The 26,459-nt window shown below is 36.4% G+C and overlaps 4 protein-coding genes across 6 annotated transcripts; 1 reads left to right on the top strand and 3 right to left on the bottom strand.

Annotated features, from left to right (window-relative positions):
- The first annotated feature begins 243 nt into the window (after nt 1-243).
- LOC105162648 (protein VASCULATURE COMPLEXITY AND CONNECTIVITY) lies at nt 244-2,267 on the top strand. Of its 2 annotated transcripts, none has more exons than XM_011080730.3 (3): nt 244-451; nt 596-801; nt 1,755-2,267. In XM_011080730.3, exons 1-3 carry the CDS (start codon nt 353-355, stop codon nt 1,930-1,932), a joined length of 483 nt encoding a protein of 160 aa, XP_011079032.1. In that variant the 5' UTR covers nt 244-352; the 3' UTR covers nt 1,933-2,267. The 2 variants fall into 2 exon arrangements, with proteins under 2 accessions (XP_011079032.1, XP_088733450.1); XM_088877324.1 differs by having other exon boundaries at nt 250-498.
- Nucleotides 2,268-4,478: 2,211 nt separating this feature from the next.
- On the bottom strand, nt 4,479-5,823 carry LOC105162647 (STOREKEEPER protein). Its single transcript, XM_011080729.3, has one exon. The coding sequence runs from the start codon at nt 5,764-5,766 to the stop codon at nt 4,678-4,680; it is 1,089 nt and encodes a 362-aa protein (XP_011079031.1). The 5' UTR covers nt 5,767-5,823; the 3' UTR covers nt 4,479-4,677.
- A 6,020-nt stretch (nt 5,824-11,843) lies between these two features.
- On the bottom strand, nt 11,844-14,582 carry LOC105162646 (bet1-like protein At4g14600). The gene is made up of 4 exons (XM_011080728.3): nt 14,395-14,582; nt 14,164-14,287; nt 12,904-12,960; nt 11,844-12,279 (listed from the first exon to the last, which is right to left on the bottom strand). The coding sequence occupies exons 1-4, from the start codon at nt 14,415-14,417 to the stop codon at nt 12,118-12,120; spliced, it is 366 nt and encodes a 121-aa protein (XP_011079030.1). The 5' UTR covers nt 14,418-14,582; the 3' UTR covers nt 11,844-12,117.
- Nucleotides 14,583-19,441: 4,859 nt separating this feature from the next.
- Nucleotides 19,442-26,126, bottom strand: LOC105162644 (formin-like protein 3). 2 transcript variants are annotated; one of them, XM_088876929.1, is made up of 7 exons: nt 25,315-26,126; nt 23,203-23,971; nt 22,584-23,118; nt 22,305-22,507; nt 21,381-21,616; nt 19,997-20,878; nt 19,442-19,803 (listed from the first exon to the last, which is right to left on the bottom strand). In XM_088876929.1, exons 1-6 carry the CDS (start codon nt 25,453-25,455, stop codon nt 20,012-20,014), a joined length of 2,751 nt encoding a protein of 916 aa, XP_088733055.1. In that variant the 5' UTR covers nt 25,456-26,126; the 3' UTR covers nt 19,442-19,803; nt 19,997-20,011. The 2 variants fall into 2 exon arrangements, with proteins under 2 accessions (XP_088733055.1, XP_011079028.1); XM_011080726.3 differs by having other exon boundaries at nt 19,442-19,787; nt 25,315-26,125.
- Nucleotides 26,127-26,459: the final 333 nt, after the last annotated feature.

Genomic DNA, 26,459 nt, shown 5'->3' with positions numbered 1-26,459 from the left:
CATCAAAGATGCCTAACCTGCAGTAGTCACACTACTCCTTAGTTGTTTTATACCCTACTTTACTTCTTCCTCTATGGAAAGAATCCCCCCAAACAAAAGAAGGTTAAAGTAGGTATAAAAGCAAAATAAAGTCACCATTCTAGTGACAAAAGAAGCTTTTTCAAGAATATTTAGGTATAATTATTTATTAATAATTCTATTCATATATATATATATAGAAGTCCCTTGTTGCCCTATGTCACATTTCATTTGTCATATGATCTATAAAGGTGTTCTTGAATAGGGTATAGTTTATTACATTCTTGTTCGTCTTGTCCCTCAAGACCCCACACACATATTCTTGAGGGAGAAAATGAATAAATTTATAGGCATTTTTGCATGTCTCCTGATTGTGGCATTGGATGTCACTGCTGGAATTCTTGGAATCAAAGGCGAGGCCGCTCAAAATCAGGTGTTTTTTGCGTTTCAGATAGTGTTATAACAGTCAAAACACACACGGTCGGTACCATGTTTGTTAGTCATATAAGTGTAACACATCGGTTTATGCATATCGCTGTCTCTTTCTGGTACTGAATTTGTGTTTGTTGATCGTTAGGAGAAGCATTTGAGGCTGTGGATATTCGAGTGTAAAGAGCCGAGCCACGAGGCTTTCGTTCTAGGCGTAGCTGCCGCAACCCTTCTTAGTTTGGCTCATGTTCTTGCCAATTTGCTCGGAGGGTGCAGCGTCTGCACTACTCAGGAGGAGCTTCAGAAAGCAGCCCCCAGCAAGAAGTTGTCAATGGCATGCCTTGTTTTCACATGGTACTCCTCACACCTTCCCTTCTCTTCTTGTCATTGCAACGCCGTATGAATTTATATTTACATATTTAGATTTTTTTTAAAAATGCGAAATCATATTTTTTTTCCATAATCATTTTCGAAAATTCATCATTTATACCTGAATCTTTTTTTTTTCTTTCTAGAATTTGGATAAAAAATATTAGATCTTAGTAAAAACATTACATAAATTTCTAATTTTACCCATTATATAATATTTTCTTATAATAATTTTGTACTTATAAGGGAAAAAACGTAATGAAGTTAACCTCACTCCCTATATATATTGCACTTATCCCCTTACAGTATAAGAATATACATATAAATATTAAATGAGGAGCATAATTGAAATTTTATGTATTTTTTTTTATTGATGTCAACATTTTTCATCTAAATCCTAATGGAAATGGGTCAGATGTAAACGGAGAATTTTCAAAAGGGATGTAAGTATAATTTCGAAATATTTTTGGGAAAAACTGTAATTTCATAATATTTTAGAAAAGGTCTTATTGTAATTACCCCTATGTATATTTATTTTTGGTTAAAATCCAACAAAAGGTAATAGAAATGGGGTGATTTGAATTAAAGAATTTGAAATCAGGAATTTATAAATCTTGAAACCTTGACTAACTGTCATTAGAACTATTTTAAGTTTATTATAATAAATTTCAAATCCATCAAAATATAAGCATCATCCAATTTCTATATGCACCCCAAATCATTACTTGTGAATACAAATTAACTTCATCTTCAAAGATGTACTTGAATCAAATTACTGAGGGTCCAAAAATGAAAATCTCAGATGGCGAAAAAAAAAAAAAAAAAGATTTCATTTTTAAAAATATTTTTCTTTATTTTTAATATTCTGCTTTCTCTCTCTCTTTTGCTGATGACAATAGGCTGATATTTTGTGGGTTGTACGCATGTAATATGTTCAGGATCATCCTGGCGGTTGGTCTATCTATGCTGGTGATGGGAACAATATCAAACAACAAATCAAGGGCATCCTGCGGCTTCACGCACCACCATTTCCTATCTACTGGTGGGATTTTGTGCATGGTCCACGCCGTGTTTGCCGTTGCCTATTATGTTACCTCCACCGCCGCGCTCCCTTAAAACCGGCCAACATGTTTCCTTAACTCCCCCTTTTGTCTCCTAACTTTACCTGTTAATTAATTGATCCAAACCCAAATTCTCGTTTTTAACTAAAAATGACTCGATTCGTTTCAACTTTTTCATCACTCGTTTCCTTGGATAATATTCGATCATGTTCCCGATCTCCTGAGACTATGTCTTGGGTCGTAGTTTGATTTTTGGGGTGTTCATGTTGTCGCGATTATTATCGTTTGCATTTTGTTCTTGAGAAATTATGTCGCGGGTTTGTTAGGTGGTGTTTGGCTAATTTTGTCTGAAATTTTAGATTAATTATAAAGACTATTTCTGTCTGAAAATCATGTTGTGTGTCGTTACCATGCTTCTTGTTAAACAATTCAAGGTTTCTCATAGCATGTTCCAGGTGACTTTTTTTTGGGGTAAAAGAAGGTTTAAGTGGCTTATCTCCTATTACCACCACGGGTTAGGACATGCCCTAAAATTATAGGACTCTTTAAGGGTACTTAACATTATTCCCTATCAGTACAACCTTATAAAGAATATCGAAACTCATCTGACAAATTTCTATTTGGCAATTGAGAAGCAAGATACTGCTATCGATAATGCTTATGATCTTAAGAATGAGGGCACTGTGAACAACATTTGTACCTCTGATTTTAGGCCAAGATCTTACATCTAGCTCTATAATTTTAGGAATATCATAGGATTTCTGTCAGAAGATGACCATCAAAAGATACCATCGAACATTAACTGTTTGGTCTGGCATCCAGAGATGACAGGATAATATGAACAGCCAACAATGGGAAGAAACGGGTAACGGGCAACCGACCATCATGCATCAGAACAGTAGAGCAATATAATGCATAAATCGGCTGTAAGAATCTAAGAAAAACCTACAAACAAGACGCAGATAATAGAAGAGAACGTACATGACCAAGCACGAGAGCAAAGTTGCACGTAGAGAGAACTGCTGAAAGCTTATGCGTAAAACATGACAGATATCCAAAAACAAAGGGTAAATTTGATAAATAAATCAAGCCAAGCAAGATATCATCGATGCAATGTTGCAAGGTCTGTTTCCGCACCTTAGTTTGTGAGAAAATTCTTTCCAGAATGGCTCTCTAAAGCTGGAACGCTATCGCTCAGCTAATCACAAAACCATGAACCAGAGCAACAGACGCTGGGTGCATATGTAATTGTGAGCATGGAATCTAGAGATAATCAGTTTGCTAGGCGGCTAAACTTCAGATCGAACATGCATTGAATTGCACATAGCTTTCTGGAATCATCAAATCAGAAACTACAACATTCATTAATGTATATCGTTAAGTATACAACTCATCTTTTCATAACGCTAGCTTTGCTGCTCATCGTTTTGTCGACTGGCACTTCCACATAGTTAATTTAATTCACAAACTCAAAATTTAGTCAGTCACCAGAAATAGAAACTCATTTAATTCGCAAAGGATCAGGTCAATCAAAGAACACGTTTTGTTTCATGGAATATTGGTGTATTGAATTCAAAATGATCAGTTTCTTTAAAATGAATGTCAGAAATGAATGGAGTATGAATTAAACATTGGACTCTAATGTCACAAACCGAGAAAATAAGTCCATCCTAAGCATCAAAGTTCTTCATGGCTCCACTCATACCATATAAACTAGTGAAGTACGACTGTATCAATATTAAGGGTAACAACTTCTCATTTAACAGGCAAAATCAGACGTAAAGTAATGAAGTTGTATAAAGGGAGCAACTGCATAAACAACCTGAACTCAGACCAAAAGGATTTTGAAGCTCTGGGTGTTGGATATCTAGTCATTCTCCACACAAATAACATATATTATATCAGCAGGCAAAGGGATTTTCATGGAGAAATGTGTTTTAGCCAAGTTGGACTTGTTTATACACCATTACAACATACAATCAGCTTAGTCTTTATAGATACATTGGCAACTAAAAGTAGGCAACAGATGAGAAACCGGAGGAGGAGCATTTATTTTATCCCCATGTCAAAATCACATAATATCAAACACGTAAAAAAAAGTTAGTTGGACAGATAGGATTATTCTAAACAAAAAAGGTAAACAGCCCTTAAGAAGGTAAAGTGATCTCAAACCACACAGCAGGCGGAAGTATAATCCAAGAAAAGTGTAATACAAAGCCTAAGCATCTTTAGGCAATATAATAATGGGGTAACAAACAAAATACTTCAGGAACCACCTTGCAATCTGATTTAAGCAGTAAAAACGGAACGAGACTTTATTTATAACCTATTTATCACCTCGAGTGCTTTAAATGTAATAAAGAATGGGAAAATCCAAGCAAGAAGGTAGTTCTATTATCCAAAACAAATTGTGTTGCTTTAAAGATCTTGATGACAAGATTCCACAAAGATTCAACATTTCTTACTCATTGGCATTGAAGGTACCATGGGATTCAGCATATCGTGCCATCATTTTATGTAGGATATGCATCAGTCAGTTATAAGCCAAGCAATGCTATCTACTTATTTGACAGAATTGCTATAATAAGTAGACGGCACAGGTAACACGTCTCAACAATTTTTATATTTAAAAAACTGAACTCATCACCAAAACAAAGATTGCTAGACTACGAACATAGCATCCAGTTGGACAGAATCTTAAAAGCTCCATTACCCTAACGAAAAGAAAGATGCAGCCCACAACTTAACTCATATGGATCAAGAAAAATATGAACTTGTGACTACAAAATTATACCCCTATTTACTGACCGAAAGCCATCTTTACTTGTTCTGTCATCAAAGCTAACATCTTGTAATTTAGCTCAGCCTCGGCCGCAATCAATTGCTTCCATTTGTCATCCAATTCCTTGGCCTTCACGCTCCCAATCAAACTCAACCTTTCCCTCACAAAACTCATCCCAGCCTCGGACATCGCCAAAGAGGGAAAGTTCCCCTCAATATTATGAAATGACTCATTTACATATCGGTACTTGGACCAAAAATCCTGCTCTCCACCTTCCTTTTCCTTATTTGCAATCTCTTTCTCGTCCACCCCAATCTTTTCTGCCTTCAGAATACCTTTCTTTGCATTATCACCTTTCTTACCTCCTTCACTATTTCCAACAGCAAAATCCCAGATTTTCTTGGAGAGTTCAAATGTCATATCCTCATGTGGCTTGGAAAACACAGGGTCCAACCCATTCCCACCTTTCTTCAAAGCATTCAAGAACCTCTTCTTCATCCTACTAATCTTAGTTCTCAGCTGATCCCTTGCGAAATCCACCTGCAATTTTCCCTTAACGAAATCGTAAAAAGCCCCCATATCCGCATTCGGGTCCAGCCCTTTTACATTCGTGAAATCAATCATTCCATTCAGCAAAGCAATCTCATCCTCATTACTCCAGAGCCTGGTGATACACCCAACCCCTCCACCAGGGGTGGCAGAGGATTGTTTCTCTCCAGTTCTTGACTTTTTGCCGCTTCTCAAAGACTGTTGATCGCTATCACCTTCTTCATGGGCGCGCTTTGCTGAGACCACAGATGACTTAGCGATGGGCTGCAGCTTGTAATCAGAAGGGGATCCTTCCGAATCAGGGTCAGAATCCGACCCATTTTCTTGAACAATTGATTTCGAACCAAATTTGGCAACTGAGATTGTAGTTGTATTACTTTTCACCTTTTCCTGATCTTCTCCTTCATCGTCAGATGACCCTTCTTCCTCTTCTTCATCCGAAAAGTTTCCCTTTTCTTCTTCAGAAGGGTCTGATTCCTCCTCCTCCGAAGAGGGTTCTTCCTTCTCTTCTTTCTCTTTGGTGGGCTGACGAGAGTGAGAGGGGGCTTTGGGCGCCATAGCCTTCTTTCTTACTGTGTGGGTGTGCTTTGCTTTGTGAAGGAGGAGAAAAGAGCGTCCTAGGGTTTATGAAGTATTTATATTGGTGGTGTTCTGTGTCGCCCTTTCTACGCGTTAAGGTTATTTAATTTAATTACTAAAAAGAATTTACGCCATGTTTGAGTTAGGGATAAAACCAAAGTTATTTATGCAATTTTGATTCTCAAATAATTTATATTATAATTTTGGACTTCAAATTATTATATTTTTAGTGTTTTTAGTCTTTTTGTAAATAAAATCATTAAAATAAATGGAAAAAGTAATTATTTTCCTCCTATTTTAAAGTATTTTTCAAACTTTGGTCCAATGCAATTATTTCTTCCATTTTTCTCAAGTTTCAAGAGAGATTAAATCAAAAAAATGAATTAAATCAAGAGAGTTCAGATTACAATTTGTAGGCCTTCTTGAAACGCGTGTACGAATTACTATATTGCTCGTATACAATCTTTCTTACTGCCTCAATGGAAGTGGTCTGTTGATCCTGTGTCTGTTGAAAATCGTACATGAATTGCATGGTATGACACTATTCTTGATGTTAATGTGATTGAGTTAGGAGATCAATTTGTACACTGTCGTGTAACTGTTAGCGCACTCCATACGAATGTGATTATTACTGTTGTGAATGGTGCCACTGAAATTGTTGAGCAGCGTGAGTTGTGGCCATCATTGGGGGTGCTTGCGGGTCAATGTGTGGATGACCCGTGGATAGTAGGAGATTTTAATGTTGTTCGTGACCTCAATGAGGTGTGTGGTAATTTTGGTGATATCAGATTGGCGATGGATGAATTTAATGCTTGCATACAGGACACGGGATTACTACAAATGCCCATGTAGGGTGAATGGTACATATGACATAAATTGAGTTCGAATTCACGAAGTTTATGAAAGCATTTAGATCGGATGCTCATAAATGACATATGGCTTGAGCGTTTCCCTAACTCATACTATTCAAGCCTCACCCCACGCATCTCGGATCATTCACCACTGGTGCTTTGTGGAGATCGACAACAACAACTGGGAGCTATGTTCAGATTTGATAATTACCTTACTCTTTCACCAGGTTTTATTCCCAGCGTGCAGAATGTCTGGAAACACGACATTATTGGAGTGCCTATGTATGCGATTACACGGAAACTAAAAGCTTTAAAGCCAGTATTCCGACAGCAACAACGCAATATAGGAGATATTTTGGACAATGTACGACTGGTTAAAGGATTCCTTGAGGAAGCATAGATCTTGGTTAGCTCGGATAGACAGAACGACCTCTTTCTACTTTTGGAACACTGTTGTCGTTTGGTATACGCCAAGGCAGCAAAAATGGAACAAATCATGTTACAACAGTGAGCTAAGATGCAATGGATGAAGGATGGGGATTAATGCTCAGCGACGTGCCACTCGGAGAATCTTGCAAATAAATGATGAACACAGGACCACCTACTCAGAGCCAGGAGCGGTTATTCATGAGTTTGTCTCCTTCTATCAGGCTCTGTTAGGCGGAGAAAGATGGAGGTAGGTGATAGATATCCAGTATCTGAGGCCATGGGCTAGACATGTCCTCAATGAGGAGGAAGGGCTTCAGCTCCTTACACCCGTCACTGCAATTGACATCAAATAGGTAGTGTTTGACATTATTGAAGATAAAGCACCTGGACTGGATGGGTTCTCATCGGGTTTTATAAAGTTGCCTGGCCAATCGTAGGTCCGGAGGTTACGAAGGCAATCTTGGAGTTCTTTACCAAGGAAAAACTGCTGAAGCAAACAACACCACACTTCTGGCACTTATCCCTAAGGTACATGCCCCTATGATGGTCACAGATTTTCGCCCTATTTCGTGTTGTAATGTTTTATATAAGATTATTGCCAAACTAATTGTGCAAAAGTTGTGTAGTTATTCGCCTCCTGGTCAGGTCTCCGGCTTAATGTGTATGAGAGTCATCTTATCATCTCTCGATTTGCACAAAAGATACGGGAGCAGCTATTAGAGATGCTCGGCTTCCAGGAAGGGCATCTTCCGATGAGGTACTTGGGACTTCCTCTACTTTCCTCTATATTATCATTAACAGACTGCCAGCCTTTATTATTGAAAATTGAACAACGTATTAAAGGTTGGGAAGGAATGAGATTATCGTATGCTGGGAGGGTACATATTATTAAATCTGTCCTTATGGCGTTAAGTATATATTGGGTTTCTGCATTCACCCTACCTAAAGGTGTTATAAGGGAGATTGAAAAGCGTCTGAGAGCTTTTCTGTGGAAGGGCGCAGGAACCAGTGGATATGCCAAAGTAGCATAGAGGGATGTCTATAGGCCGGTGTTGGAGGGGGGTCAGGGCCTACGGGACATCACTACTTTAAACCGTGCCTTGATGAGCAAGAAGTTGTGTGATGTTATTCGATGTGATAGAACATCAATCTGGGTAGAATGGTTATATAACGGGCAGCTACGTGATAAATCTGAATGGACGGTCACTAACAATGGGGGTTCGTGGGGCTGGAGGAAACTCCTTCATGTACATCCCTTGCTTCGATCGATGGTAGACTATCAAATTGGTGATGGAAATTCATTTTATTTGTGGCATGACCCATGGAATCATCTTGGTCCCCTTATTGAGAGATTCCCAAAGAGTCCACGTCTACTTGGGCTTCGGACGGCAGGCAAGCTCAATAGTATTATTACAGAGGGGCAATGGCATTGGCCTCTCATTATAGACATGGAGTGCTTGGAGATTTTGTATGCATTGCCAATAATTCATGGCGAGATAGATCGCATTATTTGGCAATTTGAGACGAGACGACCTACAATTGCATCTCTTTACAAGCTATTGGACCCACCGGGACCCAAGGTAGGTTGGTCTTCACTACTCTCGGGTTCCCTAAAGATCCCCAGGCATAATTTCATCCTATGGCTTGCGATTTTGGGGAAACTATCCACAGCTGATAAACCATGGCTATCATACCTAGGCGCCTATATATTATGTGATGAGGGCGCAATGGAGACACATAATTATCTATTCTTTCGATGTCGTTATGCCAGAAGATGCCTGACAATGATTCGGTGGATCGTTCAGTTTGAATGGCCTAATAGAGAGTGGTCACGGGACGTTGAGTGGGCTGCAAGAAAATGGAGAGGAAAACATATCATTAACTTGGCTTATCGTGCACTCCTGGCTGCTTGCATTTACCACATTTGGAGGGAATGAAATTTAGGACGCTTTGAGCATACGGAGCGACCACCGAATATCATAGCCACCGCTATTGTGGAAGATATTAGATAGAGGATTATCAGTTTTATTTATCTCGTTCTATTAGTTCATGTGCGTTATATAGATTATGACGTATCCCTTGGCCTGTCGAAGGAGAAACTACCAGTTGAACACTGTTGTACTGTACAATTTTATTTTATTAATAAAACTTACGTTTACCCAAAAAAAAATAAGTGATAGGATAATTCAAAATTAAGTATAGGATAAAATAACTCGGAATTAATTGCATGTTGTCTACTTTATTTGATGCCCTCTATTATTGAACATATCAAATCAATTTGCAAAGTTTATTCAACTAAAATGTTTATAAATTAATTAAATACAAAATAATTATTTCAAATTTGAGTGTATAAATTGTCATATTGATAATTAGCAAAAAATTTCGAAATTCACTAATTTTAAGTTAACGAACAAAGATGTATTTTTGCATATTAAAATTTTACCCACTGGTGTTTTATTATCCAAACCTAAAAAAATTATTACCATAGATATGTGTCCAAGTTTGGATATAATGTAAAAATATTAGGTACTGAATATGGGTCATAATTATCAAAATAGGTTTTGGGTTTAGGTTTGCGTCTAGGTATTGCACACCAATTGACAGGCCTAACTTGTTGAACCTAAGGTTAGGTCAAGAGGTGAAATAGAGTTACTACGTGAAAAGACAAAAAATGAATAACCTCATTAACTCTCAAATTATCTTATCAGACATTTGGGTGCCAAAACAATATGTTCGACGACCACTTGCAATATTTTTGTCATTAAAATTATATCTAGTATAATGCACAAACACAAATTTAAAAATTTATTTTAATTTTAAAAGTACTAAGATTGAGCTTATCAATATGTGATTAATTCAATATTAATTTATTAACACATAAATGAATAAAAACTGAAGTCAATTGATTGATACGTTTAACTATAGAGGGCATTATAGTGAATATATCATATTATTAAAAGTCAAGAGTATTTTTGTTCATTTTTAGTTTAATGGATTATCATAAAGATAGGGGGGGGGGGGTACTTGAAGGTTTCTTTAGTTTAGAGGGTAATTGAGAAGGTGGTATACTTTAAAGGTATAAAATGTATTTAACCCAAGATTTAATCATTTGTATGCAGAGTATTTGTGTTCCCAAGAAAATGGTATAATGTTGGAGTATTAAGATGATTCGAGACCCATGGGTTCAACCTAACCCAACTAATTTTGGATTGGGTTGAATTAGTTATATTTTAAAATGAGTTGAAATAGATTGGAATTAAATAAAATTATATTTTATATGGTTGTTTATGAATTTAAAAGAGTTGTTGATGAGCCTAATATGGATTCTTAATCGATGCAACCCATAAATTAAAAAAATAAATAAAAATGAACTAACAATCTTCTCTTTTCTCAATTGGGTATACTGACAACTCTTCATACACACATACACACATCACATACACACACAACCCTCTTTCTCTACCCCACAAACACACATATACACACACACACTCACAACTCTCTTTCTCCATATATTTTATATTTTGGATAAATTACAACCTCTCCTGAAGCTTGGGTATAGTTACGAATATCCCCTTGTTATTTGAAAAATTATCAATACCCTTTTAATTTTGACGGTCGTCTAACAATTATCCTATTTTGTTAGTCTCAGTTAGGTTGCCATTTTTTTTTGTGGTGAACTAACCAAATGCCTCTGTGGACAAAGAATTATATTTTATTTATTTTTAATTTTTTTTATTTTTCTATCAACTAAGTGAAAATTTTTTTAATTTTTTTCATCCATTCCGTTTTATTTTTTTTATTTTTTTATTTTTTTAAAAATACAGATATGGCATAGTTAACAATTTTATACCTCCGTCCATGGATTACATAATTCCATCAAACATAACAAGGGAATGCTCATAGTTATGTCAAACCTGAGGGAAGGTCGTTGTAATTCATCATTATATTTTTTATTTAAGTTTTTTTTATTTCATATTACAGCTTATGATTCTGAAGGTGATGAAAATAAAATTTTCCTTTCAACAAGTAGAATTTAGTTGCACGACTTGGTGCTCATTCAAGATGAACATCCAAAATTTTATGAATTATTTAAAATTATTTTGATAAAATATAGTATTTTGTTAGATATTTAGTAGATTTTTTACATTATGATTTAGCTAATGAATCTTAACGTACATATCGTTAGTCAGAAATGACGTGCAATACAAATTTAATCGTATTGCATTACAAGTGAGAGCTACATGTTTTAGTAGTTCAAATATGATCTTTTCTTCTTTTCATTGTAAAATTTTTTAAAATATTTAGATTCAAATTAATAAAATGATTTATATTAACCCGATCCAACCCCAACTCATTTGGACCCATTTGAACTTGATTCATTTCAAATCCAACCTATTTGAACCCAACCCGAACCCAAATCCAAACCCAATCCAACCCGTCCATTTCCCACCCCTAGTTTAATGTAATGAATTATTTCTTGTCATCCGAGTCTGATAAAGACTGCATAACAGCAAACTAATAACAAGAACCCCAGCAACTGAAGCTACAGCATTAGTGTCTTCAGAAGAACCACCCAATACCTCAGGCAGAAGGCTTTTTTTTTATGGAAAGTTTCGCATTTGAATCTAGTGTTTGAGTGTGTATTTGAATCTTGTGTTTGTGAGTGTGTATTGGGTGCGTGAATGTAAAAATTAAAAGAAAAACAAAAGTTACGGCAGTAGTATTAACAAATAACAATAGACAAAAAAGCCTCCTTCAAGCGGCAAACCGTACTGAAGAAAAATGGCAAACACAGCTCTAGAGATCAATTTCGGTAACGCCAAATTAATACATCAGTGTATAATCCCTATGTTTGCATAAAGATTGAGGTAAACCACAACTAAGCTCGTAGTTGAAAGTGTCTTGACAACACTAAAAGAAGAGGCCAAGTAGGTGTAGGTGTATTCCAGCTGCTGCTAAGGGGATTTCACACTGTAAATAACAAATGTTTTACCTAAACTCAACATGTTAATTGTTGGACGAGCACACAACGCACTTCTTTGTATCCTCATCTTTGTGAAAATTTGGCAAAGAAGTAAACAACAAAAAACAGTAAGAGCGCAAACAGAACTACATGCATGACGTGGCTTGATCCTTCCCTTATGATGCTCTTGTTGAGTCTCCTCATGTTGTTTTTCATCCCTGCCTGAGCTTTGATCAATGTCATTTGCTACAAAGAAAAGAAACAGAGAAAGGTCATTCCTTCCCCATCATTGCTTTGCTTCCTAACATTTCAATATCTAAGTAGTAGAAGTACTAATCTCAATAAATCTGTTCAGAAAGCAAGAAATCGAGTAAGAGGAAATTAATGCGAAAAACTCTTTTACTCTGCAAAAGGAAATAAATAAAACGAATCCTCATCAGTTTTTTAAGGACAATTTATCAATTAAGAAAAATTCCTTCTCCTGCATAAATAGGTGCATCAAGAGCGCCTGTTCTTAGTAGATGAGAGGTCATATAACATATCAAAACATTCCCTTCCTCACCCTGATCGTCCACTAAAATGAAGCTTTCTACCTTCACCTTCCCTTGATAGCTCTCAAATGTGGAGCTTTAACAAGTTCACCAAGTTATTTCAAACAGGCTTAGTACGATAACCAGTTATCGCTTCAGCACCTTATTAAACTTGTCAATCACTTGATTCCTCCAGGAAAAGAGGGGCTGTTTTTTTACTAAAACCATAGCTGAGCATATCAGTTCTCAATTTCGTTTTCTCAATATATTTGTATACGTAACAGTTCAAGAATTACTTGAAGATCAATTCAAATTCTGAACTTATGAGTTCATGACATACCAGCTGATTCAGGAAATCATTTTGGAACTTTGCTTCGGTCTCAATTTCTTGAGCTACCTGCACATTGAAAACGTGAATAATAAGACTAGGCCAGTAAAAACAAATTATAAATGGAACAGAGGACTTGTAGCAGGATCTGCAGGTTACATGTTAGCAGCAAAATGTTTGATTTAAAGCCACATTGTTCCTCAACATGCAGTTTACCATAACTCTAAAACAGAATCTTTGGAAAACTTGATAAATGCACGTGGGTGCTTGCACATCGCGAAAGTTCTATAAATAAAGAATTCATTGCCCTAAATCAAAGCTACAATAAAGAAGAAAAAAAAATAACTTACAGGCAAACATCACCACCTAATAGCAACATGCTCATCAACATACTCATTGACTGTAGGGGTTTAATCTAAATTCAGTCTAAACCTTACAAAAGCTAATGACTTGAATGAGGTCTAGATTACAGGATAATTGCTCCTCTAAGTGATGCATGTACAATAAAAACATTCATCAACTCTTATACAGTATCCACAGCTTGCTTGCCAAGTGTCATACTCATGCAACCATTTACAGTGATAGGAGAATGCTCAACAGCAAAACAAATAGAAACAGGAAATGAAAACTGCGAGAAACTCACTAAAGGAAAAAAGTGACCGAAGGCGAAAATTTTAGGGCTTGAACATGAAATAGAAAATGAGCTAAAGGCATCACCAGTGAGCATGCACATAATATAATACAGAAACTAAAATGGGAATAAGGGCAAGAATCAAAGGGCACATGTATGCACCTAACCAACTCGCGATTTGTATTTATCCATTTACTATGTAAATATTATGAGAGTCACCATTTCCAAGTTTAACTACATCATGTATTATTCTCCATATGACCAAGAATCACAAAGTCATCCCAGAAACTAGATTTCGGATCAAAAATTGGAGAAACTAATCTTCTTAATATGCAATATAAAGTCACTTTAGCATACCAGATTCACATAGACATGAAATTAAAGAAAATGAATGGGGCTTGTAAGTTCAATCAACAATTTTTGAGACTCATTTCCATACCATACCATTTAATAATAACCAAATGACTAATATCTTCATGCTAAATTGGGCAATGCAGCATAAACGAGCTACCAATCTTAATCTCCTCCACTTTCAAGCAATCAGTTTGACAGAACCACCTATTCACATAAATTACGAGAATAACACTTTACTGTCTAAAGCCAAAAATAAATAAATAACAATTTAGACCAAAAACAATTACATCACGTAATCGCCGAACTTGCTTGCGAAGACCGGTGACCTCGTCATCAAAATCTGGATCGATTCGCACCTGAACCTCATCCGAATAACCGCCATACGCCGCCGGCCTCGTGCTCAATCCTTCTCTGTGTTCAATTGTTTCAATTCAATCACAGCCACAGGTAAAACTATCCATGACTAAATTCAAAATAATTAGCGGATATGCTTTGTAACAGGGTAATAGTTGAAATACCTCGATCGATACGGGTCAGCCATCGAAAAGTAATAAAAGCGCCGGCTAAAACCGGCCGGAGTTGCTGACGGGAAGTAATTCAACTGAGTAGGGGAGCGGAAAATTTCTCTAACCGTAAACTTCTCCCCTCACTTGAAGAGAAATTGCCTTTTTGGCATCATGGCGACGGGGTCTTGTAAATCAGGTACCACACTATATAAAAGTCATTTTTTATGTTGTATTTTACAGGAATTTGTATTTTAGGTATTTTTTATTTTTATTTTGACCCCTAAATTTTCTAATAGTATCAATTTGATCCTAACAATTTTTTTTCCCTTATGGGAGAAATACTCATGGCTATTCATTCATCAGGCATAATATGCTTTTGAAATAAAAGACTAAATTACCTTTTTCGTCCCATAAAGAAGGGATTTTTCCTTTTTAGTATCACGGTTTATGTGATTTTCATTTTAATCCCATTTTTTGCCAAAAAATTTTCAACTTAGTCCCCAACCCGTTTCCTTCAAATTTTAATGAAAGAATGGATAGCCCGTTAAAATATGGGACTAAAAAGAAAATCATTTGGACTAAAAAGGAAAACTTCCTTCTTTATGGGATGAAAAAGGTAACTTAGCCATTGTTTTTTAAATTAATTTTAATTAATTTAATAAAAAGGATATTGTATTAAAAATATTAAAATAATTATAAATTTACATACAAAATAACATTTTATTGTTAACAAATATCTATATGTTATTTTAAAATTTGTTAAGTTATAAAACTTAACAAAGTTTAATATTATATAGTATTATATAATGTTTATAATATTATATATAATAGATTGGAGAGAAAGGTAAAAATTATCAAAAAAATGTACTTTCCAGACTCATAGTCGTAAACAACGTGCGTGTACGACCAACTCTGGCCTCGATGGTTTTTTTGAATTTTTCTTTTCATATCACATGGGGTATAATTGATATTTTATTATTTATAAAGGATTTTTTGAACATTCGCAATATCATAGGGGACCTTGTATATTTTTTTGGCAGGCTCTTCTTTTATCCCTCAATTGCTAGTTGTTTGTTTTTTCGCCTAAAATGGAGGCCAAAAATATGGAAAAAAATATAAGGATAGGCCTCCTTACACCGTAGGCCTTCTTCTTCATAGGCTTTCTTTATTACAAAATTTAAAATCTCACCAAAAATTCTATTTTACTTTCATTATAATGGAAGAAAATACCAATCAAAAGTCGGGAGAGTACATAATTGGGGAGGAAATCAAGCCTTAATATTCCAAGACATAAAACGAGAAAATGAGAGATATAAAACAAGGGGCACACAGGCCCACCCAAAATAAATGAAAATACATACTAACGATCAAAGGGCTTTGTAATCATACGTTGTCATCCAACTAGCATAATAATCCAATTAAACATGCTAGACATATATCATGCATACCATGCATAATTGAAAGATATGATAGCCAATATAAAAGAATAATTATATGAAGAAAACACAAATTTAAAATTGCAGTTAAAAGGATGATCAAGACATGTGCATCCACAATCCACAAAATAAACCAAAATAATTAAGGAACTTAATCTTAGAAAAAATTCAATTTAACCCAAAAATTAAATCAGCAAAATTAAAATTTTCAAAAAATATGCAGAATTCAAAAAATCGAATTTTCTACAAAAACGGCGAAAATGGCTCAGTCGTTTGCCGTCGGCCTGCAGCTTGCCTAGTCGGCAATGCGTGCGTGCGGCCCTGCTCTCTGCGCGTTCCCGGCCAACAGTTCACTGCTACAATGCTTTTAAAATTTTTACTTTTTTATTCTACACAATAAACTGAAAATAAAAATCAAGTATTTATAGGAAAATTCAATTTTTCTTAAACATTTAAATCATCCAAATAATTACAAAATTAAACAAGTTAATTTCTACACATAATTATCAATAATATAAGCAATAAAACCATGCTTAAAAAAAATCGTAAAACAAATTCTCATACTTATCACACAAAACCAATAGCCTCTACATCGAACTGAGGTTTGATACCACTTGAAAGATGCAAGCGGATCGGCCCTGGAACGCGCTAGCGAAATCGAGAGATGAGAAATTGCAATTTAAAATTTAAACGGTTGTATCAAGGGGTGTACCCTTGGTGTTCCAGGCGTTCGGTGTAGTATGAAATAAACAACAATAAAATAATTCATATGAGGCTATGGTTGAGAAAATAAAGGGAGAAGCACTAAAATCGAAATTACCTCTTCAAATTTCAAGCTTCCAACTGGCTAATTTCGCTGAATAGTCTACTCGAGATTCCAACGTAGGAATCATCAAAGGATGATCCACACCACATCGAAATGAACAAGGCCTGGAACCCTTTGCTAGAACGGATCAAGCCAAGCTCTCACCTAGCGAGTGAAAAAGGGGCGGCTGAAAGAGAGAAGGAGAGGATAGATTTCATGTTGTGTATTGTGTAATAATTATTTTCTAAATAATTATGCACAATCCATATATATATATACCTTGTATAGTTAAATAGGAATGTGTCTAGATACATTCATTTATCTATAAGCTCTTCCATATATTCCAAATAAAGAAGATTCTAATTATGACCAAGTTTGTATTTTTCAAAAATACAATTTCTTGGTCAACTCTCTTTCCATCAATTTTGCTAGTGGGCCGATTTTATTTAAAATAAATTCAAGGCCCAATGAATTTTCATTAAATCCAATTTAATAAAGTCCATTTAACTCAATTAAATATATGAACTCAAATTATCTCTTATTAATTAATAAAATCTAATTTATTAACTAATAAGGAGAAGCCCAATTTAATTAATTTAATTAATTTAATTTTGGGCTATCCATCAATGGATCCCCATGTGTGAGTAATCTGATTACTTACACCTTGTGAAATTAATCCAAAAATAATTCCTTGTTCATTTCTCGGTAATTTGTGTGTGACTCTTTAGGTTCACCTTTCAACTAGACTTGGGCTAGTGTCTAACACTACCGATTAATTAAATCTAATTTAATTAGTCGTTCTTAATCAACCGTTGATCAAGTAAAGCCTGCTATCATGGGTGGCCGTCTAGGAACAGTCCATGGCACTAGAGACTGGGTGAATGCCCGTGTGAATATTTAGGCTCCCGATTCCATACGGGTAAGGTCCCCATCAACCGTCTCCTGGCCTTAGTTTAGGGCATGGAATTTGGTGCTGGTTTCCATCTTGGACTAGGTGTCTATGCTTAATATTCGAGACTGCGTTACACTAAGTTGCTTGACATAGGAACCTTTTTTTCCTATTTGATCAACTACTATGGCCACAGATTTATAAGGCGTGAACGTCATCTCCAAGTGCATAGGAAATACATCTGTCACATACTGACAGGGGAAGGATCCTCTTCTTGGAACTCACCGTCCTCGCTACATACTTCGATTGCGCTGGACAAAGCTTATGATATTTATGTCTGTGACACAGTCAGCTTTCATACAGATCCAAGATACAGTCATCGTATGCACGTGACTGCCAAGATTTCTCAAGTTTGACGACTACTCCGGTACTATCGGAGTTGGGGACTCAAGTTATACCGACCAAACCTCCAAAACTTCCATATGACAATCTCCGCGAGTCAGTTCAGTCAGTTGACCACCTTGTCAACTAACCCACTGAATTGCATAAACGTCCAATGTATGTCGCCAATGAAACACGATACTCATCCAATGAATGCAATACTCAGTGCAAGTCTCAATAGGATTCTCAATACCCAGTCTTGAGGTACTCGACTTGGAACGTTTTAGATGAACCCTCAGATGTTGGTTTCATAGCCGCCATCTAATGCGCAGCCCAACTACATGGTTTATCTACATGGTCTGTAGGCATCTGTCATGACGTCAAAGTAGTGCTTAACGTAATTGGTAAGCACAACAAACACATGTACCAAAGACAAATACTTACCATATTCGTTGGGACAATATTACTTAAATAAAATTTGTTTGAATAGTTCCCAAAACCGCCAATCGAATTGGCTTTGCTCACCTATTCCAACAGACGTCTGACTGCATTCCCTGGTAGTGTATGTTGGACATGGTAATTTAGCAACCAATATTCCTCTGTTTCTTCTTTCGTGAGAAGATCTAGTTTAATCCTTCCTGAACTGTTGTCAAATTTTTCAAGAATTTTCATAAGAAAAATCCTTCTCTGTATTTCGAGAGTCTAAAAATATTTTCTATTGTCATTGTAACTCATATTTTCATTCGATTCCATACTTTGAAAAGTCTTCTCAGTTAGTGGTTAAAATATCAATATATAATATAAACAACTATTTTTTCAATAAATCTATGCTCTGATACCATTTTCAAGCTATGGGACTAATCTGCAAAAAACACCAACTTAAGAGAGTAAAATATATTATCAAAAGATAGGGTATGGTACTGAAATTGTCAATCCAGAAGCTAAGATACTATAATCGTAACTTCCATAAACTACAGTATCAATTTTGCCATATCTTCTATTTTGGTACTAAATTAGGATATTTTAGAACGTATGTTACCGGAGTCGCAAAGTAGCCTATAGTATAGTACCAATTTTGCATTTATCCCCTCATTAACTAGAATATAAATAGATATATTATTTAGTATGAATATAATATATATAAATTTCACCGGCACCTTTTGAACTTAGATCTAAATACAGAAACATTCCTTATCTTTTCTAAAATTATATAAGGGTGTTAGTGTAATATACTTTAGGTAGTGTTTATGTAAATGTTGTGCATAAACAGGAACCTCAAAAAGTGTAACTATAATTTTAAAAAAATAGGGGTATTTGTGTATTTATCTAACATCAAAGGTTGTCAATGATATACCCAAAAAGTAAGTATATGTTTCAAAATGAGATAAGAAAAGTCATACATATTTTATGTTTCTTCTGAAATTGCCCTTCAGTTACAACACTAATTTGTTCTATGATTTTGATACACTACTCAAAGTTTTTAGAATCATAATGCAGTTAAAGTTCAGATGGTGATATCTACATACATACACAAAGCTGAGAAAGAAGTTACGAAGAAACCATGAAAGAAGGCATTGATATTGATGTAGTATAAATTTGTGACATTGCTATCCTGACAAGTAACAACCATTCAGATTCAAGAGACACAAAAAGGTTTGGACCTCATCACAAGCATGATCAACAGGTGTTCTCATTTACATCTTATAAGAGGAGGGAATTCCTTAATTTCGTCGCTTAATTTCTCATTTACAGAAGTATCGCAATAACCTTTCACACTTGTATATTCTTGTCATCGAGTGGCTCTCTATCATCCAACAGTATGATCACCTCCCAAGATCGCATCTCCACACGAGCCCAAGTGAGCCCCAAGTATGAGAACCTTCAAAAGTCAGTCCTGCATGGGACTATATCTGTTACAAAGTTAACTCAACCCCCACGGCAATCAACGAATACGGTTAGATAGTGCATTCACACAAGACTATTTGTGTTACAAGGAAAACGATGATATGATTAGCCGATGACACGTAAAGTTGGCTACAACCGGCCCAAAAGGCCTATAGCTGCACAAAGTGTAATTCCAAAACCAATGAAATTTCTGCTTACAGTGAAATGAAGAGGTCAGCTTTCATCATCCGAACTGAAGTCGTCATCCATTTGCTGCTCCCTCATTGACGGGAATAGTTGTCGGTGCATATCCAACGATGATTCAGACTGTGATTCTTGAGAAGGTGGCGAAGATGATGATGCTACAGTCTCTTTTCTTGCCGTCTTTGATGGCAACGCTGAGGAGCTTTTCACATCTTTACATACCTTGTCCAACATTAACAAGAAATCACGGACAATTGCAAAGACATGCAAGCCCTCGTCCTTTCCGGCCTTACCGTGGAAGTAGTCTCCTGTCTTTCTCACCAGATCCATTATCCGTTTCTCTTCTTCTGCCAGCCATATCATATCGGATTCTGATTGTTGAATAAAACCACAAAGATTACTGTGGAACTCACTCTCTCCCTCGATACTTTTCAAGTCAGTTTCAAAAAATTGTTTTATTTTCACAAGTGAATGATTGAGTTTCACCACTGCTTCACTTAGATTTTCGTTATCAAAGACTGCAGCCTTTCTTACATTCGCAAGCTCACTGCTAAGCCCAGAAACAACTTGAAGACCAAGGCTTCGGTGGTACTCTTCAAGTTCATGTGAAGGATCCTCAGCAAAATCTTCTGTCTTCGCACTGGACATACTCCGGCTCTCTTTTAATCTGCGAGCAGCTCTTAAACCTTCCGATTTAATTATTTCGTGGATGACAAAGTGAAGTAGTGTGGTCTTTCCATCTGTTCCTTTCACATCTGATAATTTCAAGAGAGTGTCGAGCTTGAAGGCCATAGCACCACCACGGTATGTGCCATCATTCATGCGGTTTCCGGTTTTGAGAACAGCTTCCAAGAGTTTCAGGAAGAGTCTGCTGTTTTTGAGCTCCGTGCATGCTACCTGAAAGCGATCATATAATGTTAATTCCACCAAAACATCACAGGTAGGATGATCTTGCCTCACAATAACACCAGTAAAAGCAACAAATGAGATAAGGGACGACACAAAATGTATGTGATGGTTTTAGCATACTGGAAAAATAAAGATATATCTGCAGGCCAATATGGTCCTCTGCTGGTAAGATGCTAGCCATGAAAAAGTAAGCAAATCTAATGGTAAAGCGTTATAATCCTTGTCATTCTTCAAATGATTTTTTGACACCTCAGATAATAAAATCATAATAGTCAGTGTAAAATTCTTATCCAAAGAAAAGCATCATTGTTCTTCCTAACTAGATTACACCATATGTATTTGAATCCCTGGCAAGAGTTCAGTTGGAAATTCATGGATTAGTCTGTCTAAGTTCCTATTAATGATATATTTATGAAAAAAAATTCATACTTGAAATGCGATTCGTATTAGGCAAAGGAAAGTGTGTTTTAGTAATAGGCTGCAAACAAACCTCTAAAGATGCAAAGGCCTCTTTGAGTGAAGAAAATTCCTCCTGGAATGTGCTTACAAACAACAGTGCTTCCAGACGTTTGAAGGCAAATGGAATCTCAACCAAGACCTTGAGGAACCTCTCGGCTGGGCCAAGAAGAGCAAGATCTCCAGTATATAACCTAAGCTTTAGCTCTTCGTCCGTTGTTGGTGCCATCTTCAACAAAGTCGAGACGAGCTCCGGTGGGAGCTCATTACCTGATGAATATTATTTATAACACTCCATCAAAGAAGTTAAAAGTGTATAAACTAACTTACAAACGGATAGAATAACTAAAATGGAATGTACAAAAGGGCTGGAGAACTAATAATATATTCACCAAATGATTCTACTGCCCTACTGAGGTCTACACTATACTCGGGGAAAAATGGAAACTAAATTCACTACTATGCTAATCTGTTGTTGTGGCTGTAAATTGTCAGTTCACATAGTCCTGTGCCTGTACTTCTCTCTTCCTTTCCTTCTTTCTTAGAAAGGAATAAAATGATCGCTTTCTGCCAAAAATTATTGTTATGACATGTTTAATAATTTGAAACGGAGGATTAGAGAAACAGAAGCAGCTATGATGTAAAAGCAACCGGTTCAAGCGATGTTTTGCTTAGTTAGACTGGTGTTATAACAGACAATGCAGCAGCGAAGTAAAATTGCTCTAATCTTTGTGTAGATAGAGATTGAAGTTTCAATATATTTTCCTGAGGAAATCCTAGAGGAGGTAATAGTAAGGATATTAATTTTAAGAGCATCCGGCATGGGACATACTTTACTTGTCCAGATAAACAAAGTAATTTCCTTTCCCATGTTCATCTCTTATACACTAGTCATCTAAATACAAGATAAACATTGATTCAGTGCATTTGAATGAATTGCCAAATCTATAGAAGGTACCTTCGTTGAGAGCTTCACAAACTTCTTCTGTTGTGACATTTAATGCTCTTAAAAGAATTGCTAGGTTCTGCGATTTTCTAGGATCAATAATCTTAATAAACTGTGGACCAGGGTCAAAGGAAGGTGAATCTTTTCTTTGCTCATTTTTGTTCTTATCAGCTGGGACATATCCAAAGAGTGTTTCCATCATCTCCTCATTAAATCTGCAAATTAGAAAGTGTCCTTCAGAAACATCATCCAAAATCTAAGTCTAGTCACAAACTCAGTAAAAGTACTTACTGAAATGACCCTGCTTTAATCTCATGCCAGACCATTGTTTGATCCGGGTTTGCAAGAACCTTATCCCAGAAGAATGGCTTTAACTTGGCCTTCGGAGCATCAGATTCATCAGAAACTACACTCGTCCCTCCTGTAGAAGATCGCCGATGGTGTGGGGGGGGAGGCTTTGCAGGCGCTGGTGGATTTGGAGGACGACGAACATTAGGAGGTGGTGGAGGGGCGGGAGCAGGGGGTTTAGGTGGAGGTGGAGGTGGAGGTGTAGGTGGAGTTGGTGGTGGTTGGAAAGTTGGAGGTGGAGGTGCTTGTTTTCCTGGAGGAAGTGGTAAGGTTGAAGTTTTTGTATCTGATTCTGAATTACCTTTAATTGACTGAGATCTTGACTGAGATCTTGACTGAGATTTTGACTGAGATTCTGACAGAGATTCAGCTTGTGAAGAATTGAGATTAGCATCCAATGAACCGCCAGCAGTTGAAGAAGGCTTGAAATCTTTACTGCCGGTATTACTATGCGTGGCTTTGGACTTTACTGCAGCACCTGAATTAATAAATTATACCTAGGAAGAATGAAACATAACCAACAGGATCTATGCTAAAAACTCAACCATGGTCGGTAAGATACCTGCAGAAATATTACTGGTGCTTAAGTTGAGAAGAGGCTTCACGTCTCTTTGCTCATCTTTTGGCTCAATTATCTTAGTTTCCTTCCCACAGAGAAGTACGATTAGAGCAAAAACTGCAAGTGCCGCTACTGCACTTGAAACTGCAGCAATTAGAATATACTTTGCATGACTCTTGTTTACTTGTGGGGGGGATGGAGGTGGAACTTGTTTTGGTAATTTTGGAGGACTATCCACGTCTGGTAATTCTGGAGGACTATCAACGTCTGGTAATTCTGGAGGACTATCAACGGCTGGTGGCGGTGGTGCACGAGCTCGTCCACGATCTGTAGGAGGTGGCGCCTTAACTGGAGAAGAAGGGGGCGCGTCATCTGAAGATGGAGGGGGCGGCTTAACTGGAGGAGAGGGGGGCTTAACCGGAGACTGAAGAGGTGCGGGAACTGGGGCAGCAGCAGCTCTTACAACTTGTTTGGGCACTTTGCGCCTCAGTAACCTTCTTGGTATACTAGCCAAACCAGAAAGCAGCTTTTGATATTTAGCTGACCAAGTTTCTTGCTCATCTCTCAACACACGGGATGGAAATTTTTTCTCTCTCAGACATGCCAAAGCAGTTTCCTTCTTCTTTGGAGGCAGATCAGCTATAGTCTTCTGTATAATTCTTTTCACCAACGAGGTTGGATCAAATTCAACTTCATCCTGACTCCTGATTGGCCAGTTATGTAGCTCCAAATCTTTTAACTCTTGTCTGCAATTCTTCCATACTTGTTCAGCCTGCCAGAAAAGATGTCATAAAATATTTTGGAAGCAACCTGTCATATTCTCCGACCAGAACTTCATTGAAGATACAAGTTCAGAAATGCAGTATCCATAATTCGCATAAATTGAACAAGTAAATGTGGACCTCGGTGGTGATTTGTATTCATTAAGATATCTTTGCAGGAACAAAGATACAACTTTATAGCTTTGATACTCTTTCAAGAATATTAACCTGATATATAACAATTTAACAAACACGCTCGTGCATCTTTGCCTTTTCTGTAAAATAAGATCCATTCTAATTTTTTGTTGTGTTTAATATTCATTTAGCATTGGCTAGCGTATGTACATGCGGACAAAATTAAAATCTTGCACATTGACTGTACATAGCAGTCTCACTGATTGTATCAGCTTACACATTACAGAACTATTTCAACACAACTAGTTCTTCATCTTCTGTTAATTTCTCATAAACCAAAACTCAATTTGCCAAAGAAACTGGTGCATTTGTAGCAGCATAACTTTCGTCCTGTTACTGAACTAAACCACTAGTTGAGGACCTCACTTGAACAGAAACTGCTGAGTATTCCACAAAGATGTACATCAGATTATGCAATAAAAACAAAGGAATAACAGTCATCCAATCACAAGGAAGTGATCATGGCACCATAATTAGCAACCACAGAATCTTAAACTACTCTTATTTATGGAAAGGTTGTAAGTGCCGCAAGATGATATGCTAGTTCTTCATCACCCAACTTGTTAATTCTGTCCGCTGGATCTTTTAACATACGTCGGTGATATGACTTCAGTTACTAAACTTTTAAACCAGTTCAAAATTAGGAAAAAAGTTACCTTTTCAAAAGTTCACTGAAATGATCACGGATAACATAAAATCTCTTGTATTGGCCTACAACTTAATATGAATTTATCGAGAAATCTCTAGCATAGAGCAGAATAAATGAGGAACAAGAGCAGCCTTCAACCCTGCAGAAGCATGAAGAAGTCCAAAATCTAGTTTTCTTGTTCACCTCCGAACGTACTGAAGATAAAAGGGTCGATATCTGTTTTTCTGTATATGGAGAATACACCTCAAGATATGCAAGGCAAGTATGACCAACTTGGACATAGAACCTCACCCGATTTTCTGTATGCTGCATTTTCTTTCAACATTATCTTTTATCAATAAAGCATTTTTTACAAGAGAATGCAGACTATAATATAGAAGCCAGTAATTTTCATATATCCAGTATCACAATCTGCTGCATAATGGTAACATCAACACAAAAGCAACAAATGCACAGACAAATTGCAATTTCTAGCACATTCAGGGGGGGGGGGGACCCGAATTCACATACCTTGTCTTTATCGATTTCCTGAACATCCAGAGAACCTCCATTGTCTAGGAAACTTTCTGCTAATTTCCTATTTCCTTCTGAACCATTTGCCGCAAAGACAGAGATAAAAGCAACAAAAAAGACCACAAATTTGATGTCCATCGCTTCTCAAATGATCACTATTCCGTCCTCATTGGATTGGACCCAAACGAGAACACACATAGCCATATCTACAGCTATGCATGCACATACCAATAAATCTTCTTTGTTTCAATGCGTTGCCCCCCACAAAAGGGAGAAAAGAACACCAAAAGGGGAAAAAACCCAGAAAATTTTCAGCTTATCTAGCAATTCCCAACCCAAAAAACAAAGGATGAAGAAAGATTCTACCTCAAGCACACAAATACAGGCCTCTTTTTTATATATTCTTTCAACGTCACAAAATTCCCAACAATGCTTCAACGCCCATTCCTAACCCCACAAATTTGCATGCGACCTCTTTGGATTCTTGCCTTCAATGCAAATGAAGTTCACTAATGGAACCCAGAAAATAATCCTTTTCTCTGGCCCTCCAAATGAAGGAAAAAATTTGGAAAAAAGAAAAAAAGAAAACAAAAATGGGGTCCCTTATTCAGAAACGGGTTTTGATTCAAAGAATTTTGAATAAAAATTCATCAAAAAGGGTTGTTTAAGGCTTCTTCTACAGAGGATTTCGGGCAAAAACCAATGCGTTATCGGGTCAGCAATTGAATTTCCGTTGGGAGTTTTGTTCGTTGAATTGCTGCATGTATTTCGGAGGCGAGGAAGAGACGAGGATGTGAAAATGACAAGAAAAGAAAAAGAAACGTGCGAAGAACTACGGGGAGAAGAAACACTTGCGATTAATTAAAAATAAAATTAAATATTTTTTTGTCTATTTTAATCAAATAATAAAACTTAAATTAATTTGCTGAGTTATAAAAACAAAAATATAATTCCCCCTGTCCCACTTTATCTTTCTTTACTCAAAACAAAATTTAGATGATCGTCCGGAAAAAAAATAAATAATATTCTAAATGTAATATTATTTTCAAAAATAAAAATTAAAAAGCATTAATTAAATTAATTTTTTATTTTTTAAAAATAATATTCTCCTAATCCCATTTTTCTCTTTGACTCGAATAGCA

The sequence above is a fragment of the Sesamum indicum genome, linkage group LG13 (genome assembly GCF_026168435.1).
Source record: "Sesamum indicum cultivar Baizhima isolate 11 linkage group LG13, ASM2616843v1, whole genome shotgun sequence".
NCBI lineage: Eukaryota > Viridiplantae > Streptophyta > Magnoliopsida > Lamiales > Pedaliaceae > Sesamum > Sesamum indicum.
Note: the sequence above shows the minus strand (reverse complement) of the source record. Positions and strands in the feature narration are given on the sequence as shown.